We start from the raw sequence: 25,172 nt of genomic DNA, 5'->3' as shown, positions 1-25,172 counted from the left end.
GAGGTACAACAGAATGTTAGGGAAAAGAACATCTGCTCAATGTCAAACAGTCCCAGTAACTCAGCAGAGACTGTCATTAGTGTCAGCCGTGGTGCAGCCACTGCTCTGTCCTTTCAGCTGTGTTAAGTGGAAGGAACCAAACCCAGAGAGGCATCACTGGGGGTCAGCACATGGAGCAGAGGGATGAGCAGGAAATGCATTAGAAAAAGACTCCACAGAAGTTTTGCTACCACAAAACAATAAATCAAAAACCAAACAATTCATATTCCTTTCTGTTGCCTCAAAATAGACTTGAAAAAAATGCCACAATTTACATTGGATTACAGTTTTAGCACAAACCTTAGGTTAGACCTTTTTTTTGCAAACCAAAATGCAAGTAGGGCACCAGCTAGAATGGAAATACAAATGATTATTTAGCTAAGGTCTGATCTTACAGAATCAGCAAAAAAAGCAAAGTAAGATCAGAACCTTAACCATGGGGGAGAAAAGTATCATATGCACATCCCTGCTATATAAAATCTAGTGCACTTGCATGGGTTTAGCAGGCTGTATTATACTCTCTTCATGCTTGTATCTAAAGAAAAAGAGTAACAAGGTATTTGAATTTAACATACAGAGACTACAAGAAACTGAAAAAGATATAAAGCCTGAAGAAAAGCAGAGCTGCCCACTGGCTCTGTTATCAACTTGGGTAACAGCCATATGAAAATAAGTTGCTTGGTCATTGTAACATTAAACTATGAAAAATCCTCCCTGCAGAGCAAGACATCATTTATACAGCTTTTCCCCATGAACACTGTGATCTGCCCTTCCTGAACCCAGAACTCACTACCAGCTCCATATGCTGCATCACGTTCAAAGCACCACACACTGGGGCTTGCATACAAGACCATGGTATTATTTGTGCTCTTGATTTAAAGAATTTTTAAATTATTATTTTAGACTCTTTCACTAAAGCAAAATTGATTCCAGCCTTACAGCTGAAAGGTCTCTAGTAACATATAATGTCATGAATGAATGTGCTGTTTTGTAACCTGGAACCATCACGTATTTCTGGATACTCCACACATCAATGAGTATTAACCTAATTATCATTAAGGTTTCTTAATTACTCTTAATAACACTTTATAAAAATGAAAACATAAAAAGCATATTAATACTGCAAATGCTTAGGACTGCCTCTCACTTAGAGCTCTTCAAAAAGTGCAAGTGACCGTGTCTATCAAACTCCTGTTAGGAATGCCACCTTGTGGAGACAAGCTGTATGGAACAACGATTCTAGGTAAATTCCACTAACATTTTTACTTGTAAAAAACTGGTTTTACAGAAATAAGCCACTCTTGCGGTGTTTCAAAACTGCATCGAATTCTTTTATTAACCTTTCTGATAGAAAAATACTGTGAATATGGCTCATCTGTATAAAATGCTAATTAATTATGCAGGGAGCACTGGTGTAATTAGGAGATGGGATGCACTTATTAGCATTTTAAACAGAATCAGATTACCACAGATACTTAAAAAACAAGTCCACTAAATGCCTGCTCTATTTAGATATAATTTAGTGAATTAGTTAAAAATGTAATGAAAAAATACATTTAAATCAAAATATGTTGCTAGAGCAGAACCTATGAGCACATTTTACCTTCTCTAAGCTTTAATTGGTATATAAAAGTTCAAGTTTAACTATAAAAAGGAACCATTGGATTTTTCCATTTGTCATATAAGTCTTATTATGAGCTGAAAATGAATTGAAAATGGCCATTGGATTACAAGTTGCTTGTAAAAGCTGAGAAAAAAGTGACCCAAAAGCATCTAATAAATTTGAAAAGATCTCCAACTTTTAAAAGCTCAGAAAATAAATAATAATTAGCTACATTCAATAAAGCTGACATTTACACAGACACTTTCCTCCTGTGCTGGTCACCTCATTTTCATAATGAAAGTATATATAGCCCAAACCATCACAAGGCGTATTGTATAATGAAATTTAAAACTAATGAGCCATATCCTAATAGCCATGAGTCAAGTCAGGGTATGCATTAGTAGTCCATTTGCAATTCTCTAGAGACAGAAAGAACAAGGCTAAACATATCCAGTAGCCTATTTTGCTCTGTGTACTGATCACACCACAGCAGAACTGAAATTAGTTCATAATCTCTATCTCTCAAACCTCTGTGAAATGCTGTTCATGCTTTTGTTAAAGGCAAGTTACTCCTGGGGCAGCCAAACACCACTTGTGATTTTTTGGTTTGACCTCTTTTGTAACATGGGTCTGACTTGTCTGAATTAGTCCTCTTTCTATTAAATCACATTTTTTCAGGAAATCATCTAATATGTCCAGACCAGGGATGCCTTGACTGTTCTCTTACATACTTTTATCTCTTTTTGTAACATGTCCTTCTGCTTAGACTTGCTGGATCACTCTTTCTCTGCTAGGTGGAACAGCTCTTTATTATCAATTTTTCTCTGACGATGGCTCATCTAGGTGATTCTTCTTTCACTAAACTAAGCAAATTCTGGTTTTTGAGTCTCTCATGCCAGTGCTTCTTTTTAATGCTTTTATTGTTCTTATGACTTTTCTGTCCAGCTTCCCAGCATTACTGAAAATTTTGACTACTGGAATTGGGCATAATATTCTTCCAAAAGGTTACACCAAAGCCAAATACAGACAGCAGTATTTCTTCCCTGGCAGTATTCCCATTTCTAACCTCAGGTTCTTTTGGCCACAAGGCATGCTGAAATTTCATGCTCAGTTGAGAATGCACATCATTTCCAGAAACCATTCAAAGTCAGCATTTCCTGCCACAAATTGTTCAACTTGCTAAGTAAGTTCTCAACTCTCTATCCTCCTAAAAACACAGGTCTACTTTAGGCCAGAGTAAAATACAAATTGCTTACAGCTCCTAACAAAGCAATTAATCTTGCTCTGATTAAGTAGCTCCTTAGTATTTAAGTTTTGTGGCATCTCTAGATTTGAACAGTCATTACTTTATTTCCTCCTAGGTTCTTAATAAACACATTAATTCACTGAAACTAACTGCTCATTGTGGTTTCAACCATTCAAGTAATTTTTAAGCCCATGATCCTGAAATGATATTAGAAGTGTACCAAAGTTGCTCCACATCAGCTAAGAGACAACTAGCTCATCTCTCCACTGAACTAAAGATGAATAAGAAAAGTTAAACTGCCAGAGATTTCCTTTTCCATACTTATCCTCAGAATACAGGCTTTCCATGCAGCACTGGACAAGTCTGTGGTGCAATGTAAACAGTGTTCAGACATATGCTATTTTTGATCTGTGTTTCCTTTTTTATACATACTTCCTTCCAGAATGATGCACATTATCTCACTAAAATCTTAGTCTCAGCAAAGTGAATTACTAGATTATCACTAACTATACCCCTAACTTTCAAGGAAACACAGAATGGAACACTTTCAACACTTAAGAATATCGAACTCTGAAACCACTTCTTTTAGTGGATTTTCTTTATAGCAGATTGGTAAGGATTTACAAAGATTTGCAAAGGAAGTGCTATAGGGCTATATAGGTGCTGCAGTGTTTATTTAGGAAAAAATACAGTGGCTACAAATGAGTAAAGTGTATTTCAGGGATGCCAAACATAATATACTTAACAGCAATATCTGTTCTTGATGTCCTTGAAAGCAAAGCTGACCTTTTGAACAACAAAGATCTTCCCTGTAGAGTTCCATCAGATAAAATTTTTCTTCACCTCAAAAGTGAAAATTCCTTTTATATCATAAAATACTAAGAAAACAGAATTATCTTCTGATGTTCTATTCATCCTTTACCTCATGTCTTCTCCCTGAGAAGAAGGGCTGTGACTAAAGGCAAGTAATGAGCACCTGGTACATCTGTAAACAAAACAAAGTATTTTCCACATAAATATTCTTATAAAAAGAAATGTAAATATAGACGTTGTATTTCTTCTTACATTTGTTAAATTTGTCCCTGAGGTTTTTCATATAGTAGGAAGTGTTCATCAAAGATTTATCTATACAGAAGAATAACAGCTTAACTAAAGCAATGCTATTACTCTGGATCATCAAAGCAAGTGGAAATGTGTAGATCTGCATGCTCACACTCTGTCACCCTGGATTTTATTGACTGATACTGCAACATCCTGCTAGACAAATAGGAGCAAACTGTGTATACAGCAAACCTAAATGGCTTACAGAGTCTTACTAACCAGCACAATATAGATTTGCTTTTCTGTACCATTGGCACACTACTTTGCTTTAAGAAGTTAATAGAAAATAATGTATGACAGCATTCAGTGTGCACAGTGTCTGCACCAAAAAAAGACCAAAAAAAGGGCACTTATGCCCAGTCTTTAATGCCTTTTGAATCTTTCATAATACTGACAGTGGGGAAAAAAAGGACCATAACAGTAGCACAAGATTTGCTGAGCCACAGTATATCACTGACACTAAGAAAATCTGGGCTAGGAAGAAAGGAGGATTGCTTCCCTCACTATCCTATTTTATTTATCCATTTTATTAATGCTTATATTTTCCTCAGCTGAAAAATTTTGGAAGATACAACGATCATGAGAATTTTTTCCAGAAATTATCTGGAAACCAAGATACTATTGAGGTTCACCCATATATGAAATTGATAAGCCTGATGTAGGAGAATACATTGTGCATTTGAAGCACTGTTCCTAAATAGTGAATTGGCACCCACAGCCAGCTATTCTGAGCATGCTGGAATTTTTTTTCCCTTCCATTGCTACAGGCCCTGCAGGACAGAATATTGCACACCACAGCTACCAGAACACAGCATTAGCACCAGCTCACAAATACTGTGTACATCCAGGATCACAACACTACTGCAGCATTTTATAATGTTCATTACTAGGCTCCACAAGCAGATGTAGTGCAGGAAAATAGTTTACTGAAGTTAATCGGAGTCCAAAATTTAATTATTTTTGAAAATTAGTAATACTATATTGTAAAAGCCTTTAGACATTCTGAGAAATGTATTAATATTGTAAGTGCTCATAAACCGCTGCCCTTAGACACCATAAGTCCCCATTGATAGCCCTTACTTAAGTACAAGTGCTCATTTTTTTACTTATTTAGTTTATATTGACTGTGATAATGGCTCATGTGATAGGAAAGCAGCAACCAGAAATTCAAACCATGCTTGGGTTACTGCCATGAACTATAAAATAATTTAGTCATGCCAAAAGAAATCCCCTGCTAGTTTAGTTCTGACCAGTTTCTCTGACACTGAGTTATCTCAGGGTAGGATGTTGACTTCTAGTCTTACCATGTTTAGAATCTCAGCTCTTCCCTTTCAGGTATTTTCTACAAAAACAAGTTCTTCTTTGAAGATGTTTCTATAAAGTATTTTAACAGTTTGTGACAAACAGCCCTGTGATTTAAATGGCATTAAGCCCCATGGAACCAAGTACTGCAGGATTTCCTTATGCTGAACCCAAACCCTGTCCCAGTAATTCAATCCAGGCAGTTGGGTTTGTTTCATTTTGGGTTTTTATTTTCAAGATTTAGAATCCTGGTTTTGTACTGAGCTTATCCAGAGAAAGCATTAAGGTTTTTTTCCACTTGGAATTACCGTAAGAATCAGATTGAAACATAAAGAAATACAAGACTTATCACTGATAGAAGCAGTGCTTCTTTCTTGGCAATATCTTTATGTAACTTTTTCTTACGGGACTTGGATTTTTAAAAATTATATAATCATGGTCTTTCCCAGGTCGTATTTGGAAAATGATCAAAATTCCCCTGCTCTATGAGGACATTGAATGAGTCAGATCTTTTCATACTACAGGAGGTTCAGGGGGCACTTCAGCACAGCTGTCCAATGCTTCAGTGGTGGTTGGGAAAAGATTGAAGGCTGTCTCTTTACAAGGAGCCATATGGAGATGACAAGGGAGAAGAGGAGAAGGTTGCATCAGGAGAATGTTCATTTTGGTATAAGAAAGAAATTTTTACAGTGAGAACACTCAATCACTGGAACAATATCCCCAGGGATGTGGAAGGGTCTCCATTGCTGGAAGTTTTTAGGACATAACCAGAGAGGGTGCTAGATAATTTCATCTAGGCTCCATTTCTTGACAAAATGTTGGCCCAGATGATGTTTTCAGGTCAAATCCAACCTGATCTGTTCACAATTCCATAAAAACAAAAAGTTGCAGAAATAGTGACTAAGGTTTGAGCAAAGAACTAGAAAGGTCCTAAAAAAGTATCTAAGAACGGGGGAATCTAGAAAGCTACTGTGTCACACCCATGTTCTCAGCTACATTTAATGATACTGTGTACATAGTCACTGTGGCAAAGGCACGTCATTCTTGGGACTTTTACTGGAAGAAATTACAATTCTTTAAAATAGTTTTCTAGATGGTGTCTTGTTCACTTCTAGTGTGGCAAAAAGTACAAGCAGGCACACAGAGGAAGCTATCAGATACAACAGTTCAAAGCCTCAAGTGAATCTTGACATGTAGGAAATGTTGCCTACTGAAGAAGCAAAAAAATGTTATCAATTACCAGGTAAATTGAATCTTAGTGGGAAACACAACTTCCTGTAGCTGTATGGCCTTACATCTGAAGACTCAGCTCTTTAATTCTAACTGCATGCCACTCAAACCTTTCAATACATCATTTTACCATTTCTCATAGTATGAAATATAGTTTATGTACTTGTGAAATATAATCTTCAATTAGTAGAATACATTTGTCCATAACCACATGATCTCCTAGGACAATCCAGTCTAATTTTTCTTCAGAAAAAAAACCAGCAAAGAGCCTGTCATTAGCAAAACCACACAGATGTATTTTGGGTTACATAATGAACACTTCTGATGCTATCAGGCTGGAATTCATCCTTCACTTTCCTTGATGAGATGCCAAGTAATTTGGGAAGCTTCTTTCTTACATTAATTCATGCAAAGCTTGAATAGAATAGAACATCAAGGAAATTAACTTAAGAAAAAATATGAAAACATAAGTAATTAGAACATGAAAAGCAATATGATCTCAAAGATAAAACATAATACAAAAAATATATCTAAATAAATGAAGTCTGTTTCTTATTTAAGAAGACAGCTGTTACCACTATCAGATTCTTCTATAGTACTAAAAAAGGATTTTAAAGTTGAAAGTTCAAATAAAAAAACATCTAGGAAAGAGACTACAAGACACTGGAGGAAGAGCCACACCTCAAATATATTAAAAATATTGAATTAGGTATTCTATTTTACAGAGGAAAATATTTGTGAAAAAAGGTGTTAAAAACAAAATTACCAGATTTTTATACTTAGACACTGGCAACACAATACATAAAAAACATTATACAAGAAGGTAATATATCACAAAATTCAATGGTCCAAGGATTAACAATACAAGGATATTTTAATCTTTGTAGTGAAATCAACCCTCATTAGTAACATATGAATACCATTATATTATTATGTTTCAGTGCCCTAAGTGAAATGAGTTAAAGTTTAATTAAACATCCACTGACCAAAGGTTCACATCACTGTTGCAACAAAACCAGAACTATTAGTTCCAGAAAGGTCAGACTTCATTATGTCCCCTTCTGCTGAGGATGCTTCAGGCTTGTGAAGGAGACAGCACTGCCAAGGAGAACCAGCAATGCTGGCATCTCTGCTGTGTACGATTTGCAAAGTGGTATTCCAGTTTTTTACACTCTAGTTTCACAACCTTTCGCTGCCACTAGAAATCTCACACATGTTACTTACAAATACTGTTGAAAGCTTGACAACTGAATATAAAACTGTGAGATATGCTGTGGACTGGACACAGGCCAGATGAATGATGGCTTTAGTAAAGCATGCAGCTTTTAAGAAGGTATTGCAATTGTGGACATGGATCAGTTGCTCAAAAAACTTTCATAAAATGATTTTGAATTAAGGTTTCTATATGGGACATCAGCACATTCATATCAGCAGCACAGACCTGGTGATCCCCATTTCCTGTCTTTTTCAGAGCCTCTAACAGGCCCCAGTGGATTGGAGGCAGAGCGCTGTAAGAACTCAGCAAGTGAAGCTGACTTAATGGATTCTGATTTATTTCTGCAATCCTCAAGGCCCTCAAGATAGCAGGTGCAAACTTAGAATAATGAGCTGTAGATGAAATAATAATTGGGCAAGTTCTATCTTGTAATCGATCTGCAACTACTTTAGCAACAGCTGTGTGTGTATCCAAAATATATCCTGTAGTACTGTACACAGAGTGAATGGCAGCCAGACAGTCCTCATCAGAGCACCAGCCAGCCACTAAGTCCTGCTGAAGCTTTCCAAGTAGATCTTTCTGCAGCTGGAAGTGGCCCTGATTTTCCAGCTGATTAAATAATTGTGTCACCAATTGTCCATCTTCATTAGCGATCAGGTGTAAGTATCGCTCAAGATTGGAGGACTTCAAAATATCTACTGCTGGTGAAAAACTGGAAATTAATTTTCTTCCCCTCAAATCATAAACACCTGTTCTTATGAATTCAGTCAAAACATTGTTTTCATTGGAAGCACAAATACATTTCCTAATAGGAATTCCCATCATTTTAGCATAGAAAGCAGCTAACATGTTGCCAAAGTTTCCCGTAGGAATGCAAATATCTACAGGGCTTCCAAAAGAAATAATACCCTGATGAACGAGATCAAGGTATGCAGAGGCATGATAAACTATCTGAGGAAGAAGTCGTGCCCAGTTTATGGAATTTGCTGCAGCTAAAGCTGTTCCATATTCTACTGTAAGAAAGCCAGTAAAATCAGAATTAGTAAAGATTTGCTTTATAGCTGTCTGGCAAAAATCAAAATCTGATTTGACACCCACTGACCAAGCATTTTCCTTCTGACAGCCAATCATTTGTGATTTTTGAATTGGGCTTACTCCATCCTCAGGAAAAAAATTCACCAGAGCAATTCTCTGTTTGTCAGTGTCATGGAGACGACTAAAGCCATCTAGAACAGCACTCCCTGTGTCTCCTGAAGTAGCTACCAGAATCAAGTAATTGCAGCTTCTGGGAATGCAGTAGGCAAATAAATGTGGCATCAACTGTAATGCAAAATCTTTAAATGATGCTGTTGGTCCATGAAATAACTCAAGAAGGAACTGATTGCCTGCCAGATGCCTAAGTGGGGCAACTTTAGAACAACTAAAGTTTTCTCCATAAGCAGTTTCAATAATTTCTGCCAGCTTAGAAGCAGGAATATCAGCAGGATGTATGCATCTTTCTAGTATCACCTGGGCTCTTTCAACGTAAGTTGCTTCTATCAGACCTTGCCATTCTTCAGCAGTGAATTTTGGAAGTCCTCTCTCAGGAACAAAGAGTCCTCCATCAGGGGCTAAGCCCTGAATAACAACATCACTGAAATACATTTTATGAGAGTCTTCTTCCGTGCTCCCTCCAGACCTACTAGACCTCGTTGAAATGAAAGTTTCCACTTCTGAGTCTTGGTATCTCTTCACAGCATCAAGTACCTTTTGTGCTACAACCTCTGCTGCAACATCCCCGCCACAAAGAACACGGATGTCAAACCACCTTTTGTAGAACTGCTTCCTGAACTGAAGGACGTCTTTGAGAGAAATACCAGGAGACAGGCCCGCGATACGATCCATCTGCTTTGATTTCAGCCTGCTCATAATGACTGTTGTGGGCACATCCAGATACACAACTATTCCATTTTTCTTTATGTGCTGCATGCCAGCAGCATGCATTGGATTGGACCCACTAAGGGAAATTACACTTCCAGATGCTGAGAAGTTCAACAGGGCTTTTCCTTCCTCCTCTAGAAATTCCTCATAACCAACGGCCTGCAGTTTTTCTGACACGCTCATATTCCAGGTTGTTTCAAGGACATCATCATCTATGTCTATGACAGGGCAATCCAGTTTCTGGCCCACTATTCTCCCAGTCGTTGTTTTCCCAGCACCTGGAGGTCCCATCAGGATAATGTTTTTCTTTCCAAGAAGAGAATGACTTGAGAACCATGACTTCCATATCTGTGCAAATGCAACAGGTCTTGAAAGCATGAGTTTTAAACACATGCTAGAAAGACTGTTCTGGGTTATTAGTCTTAAAGGCTGATATTGAAAAATGTGAAACATCTTCTGATGAGTTATTGTGGTTTTCTTCCAAGACAACTTGACAATCCACTTAACTCCTTTGGGAAGAAAACAAAAAAAACCCCAAAAAACAGTAACTAGTCCTTCAGAAAATATCTAAGAAAAAGCCCTCAAGGATATAAAATTCAGAACAAGAGTTTAAACATAAATCCAGCTATGACCCCATCACTGCCAAGGAGGTATTTTTCAGAGTAAGACTCATTCCCCTCTCCTGCTTAGTTCCAGCTTGTTTCCACTGACAGACCCAACGTCAAAAAGACCATGTCCTCAAGGTAAAAAATGTCATCCAAGCCTAACATTACAATACTGTTTGCAAATAATATTGCTTATAGGAATTAAAAAACAATTTGTTTTTCTTCTAGAAGACTTGTTTTTAACTACACATTTATAAATAACAATTACCTTGATTACCTTCTTGTAATCAAAATGCTACCAAAACATGCATTTGTCCCACCTCCCAAGAAAACTTTGATTATCTTTAATCCTTTCTTTCTAAAAAATGCAAGACCCACTTAAATATGCAGAAAACTCACAGTCTTGTGCAACAGCAAGGCTGGATGAGTTGCATTCAAATCTCTTCCTGAAGGGATGGAAACCAAGCAAGGGGTTTTTGAAGAACTCCTATACTGGAATTGTATTGAATGTAATTTGGGGATGGAAAGAGGAGGAAAAAGAGACAGAGAGAAAGCATGAGGACTCTAACAAAAAAGTAACTAAGAAGGATGGATTTCCAACAAAGTAAGAAACTCCCAACATTGTGCTTTGTTTACTTAGAGAAATAAACATCAATATCAGCACTAACTAGAGCACATGATTTGTCTGCGACGTTTAGAGCAAAAGGGGAAAGATTCTCAAAATCTCCCTAAAACTGTGAGGGGGGCAGGGGGAAGAGCATTTGCTCACTTCCACGGGAAGTTGAGTTTGTGAACAGTAAATCTCTGTGTTTGCAGCGAGTGCTGTGACCTGGAGGATATGCTGTAATTACAAGGCATAGATCAGAGTAAAGATGGGCATAGAGTGCTATCCAGGTTTTTTCCTCAATCCTTGCAAAGTATAAGGGAATGTGTAGATGCAATATAGTTTTATAAATGTTTAATCAAAAAAGGGTTTTAAAAACCTTTATAAACACTTACTAAAAGGAAAAAACAAACTTCAAAGAGTAATTGTAATATCCGGTATTGCTCTAAAAGTGTACTGCAATAGTAACCACTCTAGTGCATACATAAATATGTGTATTTTCTTCTTAGGGACAGAAAGAGATCTCCATACTAAACTTGCATTATGTAGAAAAGTAATATTCAGGAGTAAATAAACCCAAACCCAGTATATTTCAGTGACTTTATTTCTTTACTGTAAGAATCACTTCAAGCATTGTGTGTGTGAACTAAGGGAATGAAAACCTTGCCAAGCACAGAGTCCTGCCCCACTACAGGGCAACTCTGAGCTGCAGTCAGTTGGTGTGCATTGCTCAGATAATGGGTGTAACATCTGGGCTGCCTTGTGAATTTGGGCCATAGGTATTGTTTAAAATCAATTTGAGTTTTGCACTCACGTACATAAAGTACATGTACATAGAAGGCTGCAAGCATTGAAAACAACCCATTTCTTTGAAATTATTTTTTGTCCACTGGGAAAACTTCAACGGTAGAAACAGTTAAATGATCCACCCACCCCACTTTAGATACAACTCCCTGCCAAAAGGGTGGGGTTGTGGCAGCACAGCTTACACCCATACCTCCAGTAACATTTTGCTTTGGCTATTCAGCTCGACACGGACGTGGACAGCACCGATGTATCTTTAGCCGTGACCCCCAATTTTAACACTGCCGGTGACAGGTGCTCTAATGAAAACTGGGCCTTGCTACTTGCAGAGACACGAGACCAGCCCCCGCACCGAGCTCCTGCAGCGGCTCCCTGAAGGAGTCAAAGCGCGGATGGGAGGAGGAAGCCCGACGGACCGCACCCACCCGGCCGGCCGGCACTGCTGCGGGCTGCCACCCCCGCTCACCCTGTCCTGCCCTGCCCTGTCCTGTCCTGTCCTGTCCCGTCCCCGTGTCCCCGCTCGGTCCCACCCCCGCCCCCCGGCGCCCTCAGCGCGGCGCGCGCACGTACCGGCGGGGGCGGGGACCGCTGCCACAGGTGCCGCGTGCCCCGAGCCCCGCGGCGCTCCCCGGTGCGGACCCCCCAGCGGGGTGGGTGCCCCGAGCCCCGCGGCGCTCCCCGGTGCGGACCCCCCAGCGGGGTGGGTGCCCCGCGTCCAGAGCCCCGCCAGCAGGCGAGCGCTTCCCTGTGCCCGGGCTCCCGCGGCGGCAGCATGGCCACGCAGAGTGCCCGGGAGGGCGGCTGCGAGCCCCCGGCCCGGCCGAAGCAGCCCGCCAAATCTGAAGGGTACGTGGGTGTGACGGAGCTGCCTGCAGGCGAGGCGGGCTGGTTCCGGCAAGGCAATGCGTCTGGCGGGGAACAGGTTTAAAAAAACCCAAACAAACATAGTTACTCCTGCTGCTAAGGAGTCACTGACATCAGGAGGGGCATTGAGGTGCTGGAGTGTCCAGAGAAGGGAAGCGAACCCGGGGAAGGGTCTGGAGCACGTGTCCGATGAGGAGCAGCTGAGGGAGCTGGGGGTGCTCAGCCTGGAGAGGAAGAGGCTCAGGGGTGATTTTATTGCTCTCTACAACTGCCTGAAATCAGGGTGCAGCCAGGTGGGGTTGGTCTTTTTTTCCTTGGCAGTTAGCGACCGGACAAGAGGAGATGGCCTCAGCTGCACCAGGGCAGGGTTAGATTGGACATCAGCAAGAGATTCTTCACGAGAATGGGTGATTAGGTACTGGAGTGGGCTGCCCGGGAAGGTGCTGGAATCCCTGTCCCTGGAGGTATTTAAGGAAGTACTGGGTGTTGTCATGTTGACAAGATGGTGTTGGACTTGGTAATTCAGAGGTCTTTTCCAACCTAATTGATTCTGTGATCTGGGGGTTTACAGTCTGCTCCAAGAAGTGATGAATAAGTTTGGTGTCTTCAGTGACATCTTGTTAGCTCATAATTTACAAAGCACTCCTGTGCACAGGAATTACATGACGTCTTTGTTATTTGCACTTAGAACAGCTCAGTGAGCAGCGGAAAAGGTGGGCTTTCCAGTTCCATACTTTCTGTGTTTCAGGTATATCCTCCGACATTGTTTCTTTTGCTTCACTTTCTTGCCTCTTGCCTTAAAAATATAAGAGAAGGCCTTTTGCCAAGAGTTATGCAGATGTGTTGTTTTTTTTTCAAGTCCCTATTTATATAAAAGGCTGTTACACTTAGCGTCTTTAGTGAAAGGGTAGGTTGTAACCCAATAGCTTTAAAACAAGTAGATGTATCAGTGACACTCATTAGAACAAAGATAGTTATCCTGTTTCAGGTAAAAGGATTCAGACTTGTGAGATTCCTAGTTCTGAGTCTTTCCCATGTAAAAGTAGATCTTTAAATTTTGTTTGTGAATGGATATAGTTTTGGACAGATACTTTTGAAGACAGAGGAAGGTGAAAGGACAATATGGTGAGGCATGCAGGCTAAATCCATTCCTGACTTAATACCGTTCAGAGATTTGGATACTCCATGACCATTAGGTTCAGTTTAGGCAACAGATTCCTTGGTTTAGATATAATCCGACCTAATCCCCTTCTGATCTTATTGACTTCTGTTGTCACCACACTTGCAGCTTAGGTTCACAATGTGACAAATATTCAGCTGATAACAGACCTATTGAACCTGGTTAATAGCATGATTTGATCAGTTTTAACTAATGCATACAAAGTCTCCTTTGTTATATGGGGTTTTTTTTCCAAATGAAATCATATACATTTCTCTCTCAACTGACTGGAACTGCTCATGAAACCACAGCAAACATCCTCATTTTCCCCAACTTTGATATCCCACGTTGACACCTAAGGAATAGGTGTCATCTTCTGTCTTCTAACAGATATATTATCTCTTTTTCCCTTGCTAAATGATGAGCAAAGTAGATTCTGATGTTGGTCATAACCATGTTTTTTTCCTTGCAACCCTCTTGAGCCCTGTGATATTGAGCCACTTTCTTAGTCTGGAAAGTCACTGGAAAGATAAGAGATTCCCCCCTCTCTTTGTCCAAAGGAATGTCTCTAGCTGTCTACAAATGTTTTCACCTCAGTCCAGTATGTAAGAAACTCAGTGGCTTCTCATGCATTTTCTCATTCCAAGACTGTGAACCTCAGTAGGTCAAAATTTGCATAAAGCCAGTGCCTTTCTCTCCCACATGCTCATGATGCCACTTCTAGAAAATGGTGAGGAATACTATTATTTATCGATTTGGTGGGTTTGTGCAATGTCTGTTGCTGTTTTTGCCATGAATTTAACAGAAAAAAAATAAAACCTCGTTCCTTAAAATTAGAAGTATTTCAGGAAGTACATGTGATCTTATGCAGATAACTCTCTCTCTCCAAATCAAAAATCTCCAAAAGACAAAATAAGTCCATATTTTTAGTGAAGTCCTCTGACATGTTCTAATGTTATGATCAAGTACAAATACATTTATTGGACATTTGCAGCTCATGGGCAAGAGTTTTTGTCAGTGTTGCTACTGTGATACGTGTTCAGTGGCCCAGGATTACATGGTTTCTTTCTTCCTATTTCAGTATTTCCATAGAATGGGTTGCACTACATGTAATCTTTTTCATTCTTTTTTATCCTTACTTGAAAACATGGCATAGTTTTTTTCATAAACACTTTTCTGTAAAAGAAGCACAGTTTTTCATAAGCTTTTGTCTACCATAAATTAATACGACATGTTTTCTAAAGATGGGCAGATTATAAAAGTACAGTGAGGGAGCCTTTGCTTCAAGAGCAGGGAGTTCTGCTTCCTCAGGCAAACATCTGTGACAGCTCGATCCTTCAGATAGAGGCAAGATGTTGCCAACGCTAATGATCAGCACTTGGTTTCTTTTGGAGATTTAGATTAAAGCAGAAGTTATCATGCCATATGCAACATTAGACCAAAACAGCAGTGTGTGCATAGCATGTTCACACAGCTTTTCATGTCTGAGCCCTTACTGATTTTCACATCAGCTGTTTCAGTGCCAAACGCACCCGATTACCATTGTCCAGGATCACAGCTCCTGTCTGTGTAATATAAGGAATCTGCAGTGTGCTGTGCTGTTTCAGAGTGGTCACCCAGCTCATCTCTCATAAATGTCTGTAACAGATGGTTCAACTGGAACATTGAGACAGTGATACAGTGGACAGTAATAAAAAACCCTGATGATCAAGGACATCCTGTACAATTCTTGACTGCATTTGACATATTTTCTTGAGCATAAATCATAGAATCATAGATAATGCTGAGTTGGAAGGGGGCCATCAGGATCCTTGAGTCCAACTCCTGGCCCTGCACAGGACACCCCAAGAATCACACCATGTACCATAAGGAGTTCATGTAAGCAATACTCAAGTTTATTTACAAAATTTAGGTTTTGTTGGATTTCAGAATGTCTGTTTTCAGCATATATATTTGGTATTTATTTCCCCAAGTGTGATAATCCTGACTTCAGAGACACAAGAACAGAAGGAAGAAGCAAGCTAACTTCAGAACCAGAAAGCTTATTTGTCAGTGCACTACTAGATTTAGCCTTAGCATGGAGGCTGTGTGAATGATGGTCTTTATTTGGGAGAGAGTACAAAACAAAAACAGATTAGGCTTTTACCATGAGCTACTGCAAAAGAGTATATTCTTTGAATAACTATTTAGAATATTTTTCTGACCCTTAACGTCTTTATGGATATTTTTTAACCTCTAAGGTATATATCCAAACTTAAACAACTCGTGAAACATGAAGCAGAGAAAAATAAATCTCAGTGGAAAACTATTGGGCCAGCAAAAGTTGCCGTGCCATCTCCAAATGATTTTCTGCAGAAACGTTCCAAGGAACCCAAGGTAGCACCAAGTAAGTATAGACAGGAAATTTATGCAGTATAATGTATTTTTTAGAGTAGAGAGTTACATCTTCATGTCCTACAGTACTACGTTATGGCCAGCTATCGGGGTGTAAAAACAGAAGTACTGGTTTGTGGGGTCAGTATCAGGACCCCTGCTGTTGGAATCAGTATCAGTATTGTTGTGGGGGCAGTATCAGGACCCAGCTGTTGTAGGAATGAGCTCTGTCACTTGTGACATTACACTTATTTCCTGCCAAAGAGGAACATGAACTCAGATGACTTGGATCATTATTTCTGGTAATGATAATGAATTAGAGTTATGTCTAGTGGGAAATATGATGGGAAATAATTATTCTTAATTGCTTACTATAAGTGAGACTACTCAGGATACTACTGAATTTCTGTTGGTGCCTTGGAGAAAAGATTACACTCAAATGGAAGAGAGTCTGTATTCTCTGGAGAAAGGATTATGAGAAGGTGTTTATAAGGATTAGGGAGCAGCAAGAGCAGGGCTCTTCCTTAGGGAGAGATGAGTCAGACATTGAGGGCAACCACCATGGGGACTGGGCAAAGATCTCACCAAGAGAGTGCAGTCCCACCACGTCAGGCAGGCCAGCAGAGCGGGCTGGTGAGGAAAGTCTGTCCTGTCAGTGTCCCACTGGCCATCAGGCAAAATCAGGTTACAGGCCAGGTCCCTCCACTGATTCCATACAGGAACAGGACTAGGGGCAAACATGGCTGAGACAGCTCATCCAGGTATTGACAGGTGAAATGGGGCTGTGAGCCCAAGGGGGTGGGGTGGATGCACCAGGTGAGACTGGACAGGACCATTATTGCCCAAGGGCTCTGACAAGGAGCACCTCTACTAAAATTAGTTATGATTACATTTGAAAAAAATCCTGTACTACTGCAGTTAAGAGAAAATGAGTGACAAATAAGGAAAACCCATCTGAAACACCACAGTATTTCCTAGGTTATGAAACTTCTGTTAGGCCAAACAAACATACCTCACAGTTCATTGACAGGCAGTTCTTTCATTGTACTTACTGTTGGGTTCTATTTTTATGTAATTCTGTACATCGTTTTTTTCCTTTTGAAAAGTGTAATAATATGAAATTGTAAATCTCTTCACATTTGTTGCTGAGAATGTTTACATGCTCTATTCACAGAAAAAAATGAAGAGGATGGTAAAAAATTGCTTCCATTGTCAGTGCCACCCAGGACATACCACCCAGTTACTCACGTTAAAAAGAATTTTATAAATAAAAATGCACTTGCTGTTATGACAGGGGAGCCTAAAAAGCCTCGACATTTTTGTGTTGATACAAGACAGGGAGATAAATATCTCCTTGAACCTTCAGGACTTTATCCAAAATACATTAAAAAAAAGGTATGTTTTATTAAATTATATTGGAAACACTATTCGTAATGCCTATTTTAGTTTCACTATTGCATAGAAACCATGGCTGTTTGTGTTGGACCTCTTGAATTCATCGAGAAGAAATCACTGGCACTAGATTTGTGCCTTGCCTTTGCTCTGTTTTCATTTGCTTATGCTGTCGGCCAAAAAAATTTGCAGAATGGTTGTTCTAAAGCAATGGCATATGTCTTGCATTGGGAAGCCAGGGAGAGTTAAAAGGGGAGACATGGAATTCTGTGATGAATGAATGTTTGCTGCTTAGAAAAGACAGGCAGGGAACAAGAGAAGGAGGGTTGCTCTTTGAATGAAGGAGCTGTTCAAATATATGGAGTTCTTCTATGAAACTGGCAACAGGCTGGTTGAGCCTGTTGGGTCAGAATCAGAGGAAAGGCCAAGTGTGTTTGTTATGGAGCACCCAGTAAGGTGAGGTGCTGGATGAAAATCTCTTTAAGCAACTTGAGGAAATCTTCAGATCATAATGCAGCTTCTTATGGAAGACCGCTCTCCTTGACTGCTGAAAGGATAACACAATGGCATGAAAGCAATCAGAAAAGTTTCCTAAAGCATGTCAGCAAAATCTTTCTTCACAGATGGTGGATGAGGCAATCAATGGTCAGAGTCTTTGGGTTCTGCTGCTTACAAACCAGGAAGAATTGCTCAGGGATGTGATAATCAGTTGTGGTCTGGGTGGCACAGACCATGTAGCAGCTGCAGACCCCGTCCTGTTCAGGGAGCCAGGTGGTAGGGTACTGACTGCTCAGCAGAGCAAACAGCAGCTTATTGGGCATAACTGGTCAGTAGGACCCCATGTGAGACAGCTCTGGAAAGCAAAGACCTTGGGAGAGCTGACATGCTTTTAAATACAACCTCCTCTGTGCACAGGAATAGTCCATCCCCTATCCAGGAAAATAAGATCTATCAAGAGTCTGGCTTATCTAAACATGTAGCCCATGACAGAGCATTAAGAGATGACATAAGACATGACTTGTGACAGAGAAGATGCCAAAAAGAACCTGAAGCCCTTGCAGTACTTTTCCATGGCTAAACATGTACATAAACCATGCTAGTCATGGTGCTACCTGACACTAAAAGATTAGTGAATAATTTTGCATTTAGTAGAAAGAAGGTAGACGCTGATATCTTTTGGCTAGAGGAGCTTCATTTTACAAAGGTTGAGGTAAAATAGGTGTGTTTTCCCAAGAATGTCTGGGATATTCAGAAGTTATTTTTTCCCTCACTGAAAAACATCAGTATGGAATAGTTTATCCTTCTTAACTAGTCCAATTTTCATGTATGTGTTCTTGTATGTTGCAATGTTCAGCAAAAATCAGGAAACAGGAAGACCTTTTAAAGACATTCTCTCAGGAATGTTTCCAATCATAGAAGCTGACACTGTATAAAAATGTAAAAGAGGTCACTGTCATGAACAGGTTTCAAACTCCTTGCTCAACCAGCAGTTCTTATAAATAGACATTTTGGTTTCTGGATTCTGTTGAGGTTGTGAAAATAAATTGAAGGGAATTGTTTTTCTCAGGCTAAAAAGATAATCACGTTTGACACTTTTAAGAACATGGTGATTTAGGACTTTAGTGCTCAGTAGCACAAATTGTTATTTCAAGCAATTTTTGCAAATGTATGGATGAATTACACATATCTCTTTGTTTCCTTCTTAAAAGCACATAAAAGGAACTTCTTTCTTCTCCTTATAGAACTATGGTGTTTTACCAAAATATGTGATACAGAGAAATGAAGAAATGAAGAGAGAGGAGGAAGAATACCAGGCCAGTATTTTGGAGCAACTGAAGAAGAAAGCCATGAAAGCTCTATCTGAAGAAGAAAGGACAAATGTTCTGAAGGTGCATATTTTGATTTAGTGTAATTGGTATCATGTCCAAAAATTAAGTACAGTAATGTAAGTCCATATAAATAATAAAAGTATACTTTTTTGGTTTTTTAAGCAAAACAAATTAGTTGGTTACTTTTTCACTAGATGGAGCTGTAGAACAGTCGTATACAACTGAAAGGAACTGATCTAGCTACTGTTTTAATTGTTTTCAATTCTGTTTGGTCCTTATTCACATTAATGACTTCAAATTTCAGTGAAACTTCAAAGAGCAGAAAATCACCAAAATGGATTTAGTGACACTTATTAATGGAGAAATACAATTTTTTTCCTAATGCAGAATATTTCTCCTTTTATTGGCAATTTCTATCTTCACATTGTGACCTCACTGATTAAAGCATAATGACTTGCTTTAAAATGTGGCAAAACCCCCCCCAGAATTAATCTGCAATGTAGGCATTAAACTATGACTGAAAATTTTGTATTCTGTCAAGTTGTTCTGTATACTGTCTTTCATACAGTTTTATTGCACAAGACTTTTTAAAGAGAATTAATACCATAAAAGAAGTAGAGCATAAAAGAGATTTCTTAAAAGTATATCCTGACCTAGAACTAGAATTTTTCTTGACCACTTTTTAGACAAATTTCCTGTGAAAATTAAGCTTACATGACTGTGATATCTGTATATCAGTCTGTCCCTTAATAACTTGCTCTTAGCATCCACCTGAAACAAATTAATAAATAGATGGACAGCTCAAATATGCTGAATGCCCACAAAAAATATCTAGAGAGAAAACTGTGTCTAACTCTCTTGCCTGAAAGACAAACTGGTTAATTGGCAAGATCTGAAATGTCCAGCACATGGTCTTTTGCATATACAACAAGCAGTAGAAGCAAGGAAGGAGTATGGGAGAGAGATGAGGGTATTGCACTGACAGCAATATAAAGAACAAAACCTCATGCTGTTTTGAAGAAGATTGAGATATTTTTATGGTGAGAAAGGCACGGGACAAGCTGATGGTCCAACAAGTTAACTATGCAGCAAAAATAAATGTGCAAAAAAGGCATGTGAGTCCAGCTGCTCACCATTCTGCATTTAGTTTTATTAAAATGATGTTTTATATTTTCCAAATAGAGGAATGCACTGAAATATTATTTTAATTTTTAAATTTTTTAGATTGTTTTTATTAACTCAGTATTTATTTTAATTTTTTTTTCAAAAACATTTACACTTCCATGGGCTTACTTATACAGTTATATTGTCAGGAGGAATTAGTGTCCCCAGGGTATGTGGCTTCTACCCAGGGCTCAGCTGTAGACATTTGGGAATTTCTGTCCTTTAAAATAATTGACATTGCTAGTGAACACATGTGCACTATCTGATTTGAAAGAATACGTGGCAGTAGATGCCTGAGACCAAAATCAAGCCTCATGACCTTACAAAAATAAAGGGAAGAAATTTGTGCCAACATTTTTTGAACTCTTCGTTGTGCTTACTTTGGTAGGGATTTTATGAGAATAAAAGAGAATGTTGATAAATGCAGTACATACTTCTCAGTGATCCAGCATGTATTAGAATTCCATATATAGAGCTGGATATTCAGTTTGTGATCTAGCAGTAGGAATAGTGGTCAGCATATTACATTGTTGGAGGAGCTGTGATGGAGATTTTTATATAGTCATGATCTGCTTTTGATCTCTCCACTTTATAGGGATAGAGCAATTTTGATGGATGCTCTAATATTCTAAAATTCATTGTTTTCAATTATTTCCAAGCCAGTTCTTACTCATGTACACAAATAAGGATTGTTTAAATAATCTATGAATTACTCTTTTATGAAAGTTTTTGAAAATATGAGATTTATTTTTATGCCTATATATTTGTAAACTGTGCCTGATGCTTGGTAGACTATGAAACTTATCAGAGTACTTTACAGTCTTGGATAGCAAAAACAAGTATTGTTACCAGACAGTAGGTAAATATCCTTGTTGCTCTAAGTTTCACATGTAGCAGTAAGGTTTTTAAGCTTATGTATATATTTGTATATGAAGATTGTTGTAATGAGCTTTATAAGAAACACTTAGATGTTTAATATGAATATGCAAAAGCATGAATTGCTATGCAATAAATACACTGGTTTGAATTGTTAAAATATTAGTTCATAATAAAGATTAGATTTTTCTTAGTGTTGGCAGGAGAGTTAATTTTTTTTCTGTTAATCAGTTTATACAGTCAACAAAAGACAAGTTTTTAAGCACAAGAGCCCTTGAGTTCTGAAATAGAATCAACAGTCTTCAAAGCTAAATATGTATAAAAATAAACCCTCTAAATTTAACTTCAGTATGTTCATCAGTTAGCCAGACTGTGAGAAAAGTGTTTAATGATAATGGAGGACATGAGGTTGGAAATCACAGTGTGCCATAAAATCAGTGTGCCAGTTGAATCCCGTTTTAGTTATGGAGGAGAGCTGAAAGCTTTGCCTCCCAAGAGAGTAATTTCACTGCTTTATTTTTGAAGATACTTTGTGATATCCTCTAAGGTGACAGAACTGAGAGCCATAAACATTTTTGAGAACTGTTTTCTCAGCAATAGGTGTGTTATTTACTGATTGCTCTCTCAGTTCCTCGTTAGTTGTGATTATTATGTTCACCCATATAGTTTTCATGGGGACATTTGATGCACTGAATAAAGTCTACTAAATCCTCACATACATGGGGATAGAATGTGTGGATTTTGATTATACTTTTGAGGAGAGAAAGTAAGAGCAATGGTTGCAGTAATTGTAAGAAGGATATAAAGACAGGATGTAAATTTTATATTTCTACCACTATCTGGTTCCTTTCAGTGTATGTTGGTGGATAAAAGTGTTGTCTCTGGTGTGTCTGTGCCTCTGATTTAACAGTTTTATGAATAAGTTTTGATTATAGCATTTTTAATTTTTTAACATAGAATTTTAGTCTCAAGGTTTTATATATGGAAGATATGGTTTGCTTTATCTAGAAAGGTAGTTCTTTGCACAGCAGCATTCAAGAGAGGTAGTCGTTATTAAAATTATTATTGATAGGGTCAGTGACAGTTAGGGGTTTTAGTCCAAATGATAAATAAATTGCCCATAGTTGTTACCGTAAATGTAGATTAGAAGGGGAATGCAATTATATAGTATTTTTTCAAAGTAGTTTATAGAAGGTAAAGTGTTGTGGAATCAGTTTGGTCTGAACAAAGTCTTGATTACAGAAAATTAAGCTGATGGTGAGAGGGCCTGAAACTTTGCTGAATTTTGTTGAATATGGCTGGAGTTCCAAGTATCATAACTCTTAAGGATTTAGTTTATTTGGTCCAGTTAAGATGATTATACATTATTAATGTACTTATCTTGTACTTATTTTGACATTGCAGTGACACTTAGCAAATGTAATATAGCTAAAAAACCAAGTAGTTTATGTACATATTGTTCTTACTTTTTCTCGTGTATTTCCTTTTCATGTAATGGCACCAGGCACTGAAAAAGAACTGGGAGGAAATAAATCATGCATATCAGGGTCTTCCAATAGTAACAGACACCATGTACAAGAGGATGCATAAAGAAGAGCTGGAATTAAAGCTGAAACAACTGGAGCATGACATAGCAGCAATTGAGAAGCACAAAACTGTCTACATTGCAAATGTGTAAGGACTGTTGTTCAGATACTGCCTCTTTCCTCCTTTTTCTCTGTCCCCTCATCTCCAAGAAGTGCCTCTCTAACTTCTCAGAAGATGCTACTGTCAACTATTTAGAAGGAAATATTCAACTAAGTATGTAGCAACTTAGAAAAGTTGTTACATATAACTCTTATCTGTACAATTCCCCAAACATTTTGAAATAAAATGCTTAACTAAACTTTGAGTATGAATAATGAATTTAATTTATTATTCTTTGTAATTTTTATTAACTGATGAGATTTCTATAAACATCATACAGAAAGCATACAAAACACTGTTTCGTATGTTTGGAGTACATTTCCTTGCCTAGCCAAAACAAAGGGAAATAATTGGCTGCTGAAGACGGGTTGGTAAATATAACTTCAGGACGGAATGGCTTCTGGACTATATATTAAAGAGATGTGCTTTACTTAAAAGCTTGAGTAATTGTATTTCTAAACAGCTTGGGTTCTGTATATTTTTGTGTACTTATTTTTTGTTACCAAAACCAATTTTTAATGTGGAAACCTGTAATAGTGCAGACTTCACACAATACAGACACCACACGTGTTTTTACAAGTACATAATTCCGTAATACTATAATAAATCTACAGTTAAATTAGGAAAATGTGTTTGGCTGGAATTATGTGTGTACTGTTAGAATGAAAGCAACATACAAGCATCTGAGTCAAGATTTAGACAAAAATTATATCAGCACACTGTCTCACAATTGTTTGCATAGAAGGAAGAAATGGGGTTTTTTCCTGCTGCTTATCCTTTGCTTCATAGAATCGTAGGTATGGTTTAGATTAGAAAATATCTTTTCCAGCCTTTCAGAACACAGCTTTTTCTGTATGGTGTCAATCACTACCACCAGCAGCTGTTGTGACATCATCATATCTGACACCAGCAAAGGATAAAGTAAAAAATTTGAAATTAAGTATGAAAACCCAAATTTTCCCATACATTGAGTTCCTTTTCTAAATTTGTCAGGGAATGGCTTTGAAGACTTCACAGTGATTCCAGGTTCTATTTCTTGTGCGCGTTATATTTTTCTATGACATACACCAGGAACACGTGGGTGAGCAGGAATGCATATTTTCTTATTTGTAACTTATTGTTAAGCAATCATGTTTATTTTTGAAGGATATAAGCTGGAAGAAAGCTGCAGATTTGTAAAATGTGGATTTAATATATTTCTTACTCAAAAGAATGACACACTGTATATTTTAACAAAACTACACTTAATTGTTAGCACTTAATATTATGTGATATTATCTTTTAGTGAAGTACCTGATGCCCCTCTTAAGCAATTCCGTGTAATCAGAAAAGGCTGTTTATATTGGTTTGAAATTAAAAAAAAAATTTAAAAAATATTTGACTCCAAAAGAGCATGCATTCCCACTGCCTCCCTCTCAGCCTTTATTTATTTGCAGACAGGCTGATTTAGGTTAGGATCAGTATTTGGTTCTTGCATTTATCATCAGCGCTAACTGTACAGAAATACAAAATAGATGGTGGCCCATCCCAAAAATTGGGATGAGCAGCTAGGCCACGCTTAGAAACATTCATCATTCACCAGTATAAAGGACTGGTTTTTAACATTGTCAGAAGTATGTTAATACATTATTGGGAAATTAGGAAGTGAATAGGAAGGGATGCAAAAAGTATTCCTGCTTAACAGAAGAGGAAGAGACAAAAGCCAGTGTCTCTCTGTAGCTGGACTGTGTCCTTCAACAATGCTGTGGCATTTTTCTCCTGAGCCTCATATAGCTGTTTGCAGGTAGATCTGCTGCATGTTCCCCTCATGAGACATGTGAATTGCTTCTGTCACCCTAAGGAGAGGCTGTACCCTGTGGAGAGGCTTTTGGTGTGTATTCCATGGGACCTGCCTACACCTCTGATTATGAAAAAAAAATATAATGAAAATAATTGAAAATGCATGCAGAAGGATAATGTTCTTACCCTTTAGCTCTTTCTGGGAAATGTGACAAAATAAATTTCCAGAATTCAAAGAATGTAACTCTGTATTTATACGTTCAGGAAATGCCAGTAATTGAAAATATAATGTTTGTGAATCAACTAATATGTACCATTGGTATAACAAAATGAAAAAAATTAATAAACTCAGTTGTTCTGATAGACTTGTTCCCTCATAA

General features: G+C 38.2%; 2 protein-coding genes across 5 annotated transcripts; one reads left to right on the top strand and one right to left on the bottom strand.

Moving 5' to 3' along the window:
- Positions 1 to 214: 214 nt before the first annotated feature.
- On the bottom strand, positions 215 to 12,270 carry THNSL1 (threonine synthase like 1). 4 transcript variants are annotated; one of them, XM_039708832.1, is made up of 3 exons: positions 12,241 to 12,270; positions 10,662 to 10,754; positions 215 to 10,166 (listed from the first exon to the last, which is right to left on the bottom strand). In XM_039708832.1, the coding sequence occupies exon 3, from the start codon at positions 10,108 to 10,110 to the stop codon at positions 7,885 to 7,887; it is 2,226 nt and encodes a 741-aa protein (XP_039564766.1). In that variant the 5' UTR covers positions 10,111 to 10,166; positions 10,662 to 10,754; positions 12,241 to 12,270; the 3' UTR covers positions 215 to 7,884. The 4 variants fall into 4 exon arrangements, with proteins under 4 accessions (XP_039564766.1, XP_039564785.1, XP_039564774.1 ...); XM_039708851.1 differs by having other exon boundaries at positions 10,662 to 10,749; positions 12,241 to 12,260; XM_039708840.1 differs by lacking the exon at positions 12,241 to 12,270 and adding an exon at positions 11,864 to 12,143.
- Positions 12,271 to 24,357, top strand: ENKUR (enkurin, TRPC channel interacting protein). Its single transcript, XM_039708877.1, has 5 exons — positions 12,271 to 12,516; positions 15,934 to 16,079; positions 17,241 to 17,461; positions 19,201 to 19,347; positions 22,832 to 24,357. Exons 1-5 carry the CDS (start codon positions 12,443 to 12,445, stop codon positions 23,003 to 23,005), a joined length of 762 nt encoding a protein of 253 aa, XP_039564811.1. The 5' UTR covers positions 12,271 to 12,442; the 3' UTR covers positions 23,006 to 24,357.
- Positions 24,358 to 25,172: the final 815 nt, after the last annotated feature.

This window comes from Passer montanus, unplaced genomic scaffold, assembly GCF_014805655.1.
Source record: "Passer montanus isolate IOZ18808 unplaced genomic scaffold, ASM1480565v1 scaffold10, whole genome shotgun sequence".
NCBI classification, from domain to species: domain Eukaryota; kingdom Metazoa; phylum Chordata; class Aves; order Passeriformes; family Passeridae; genus Passer; species Passer montanus.
The sequence above is the reverse complement of the archived record's forward strand: the minus strand, read 5'-3'. Positions and strand labels throughout refer to the sequence as shown.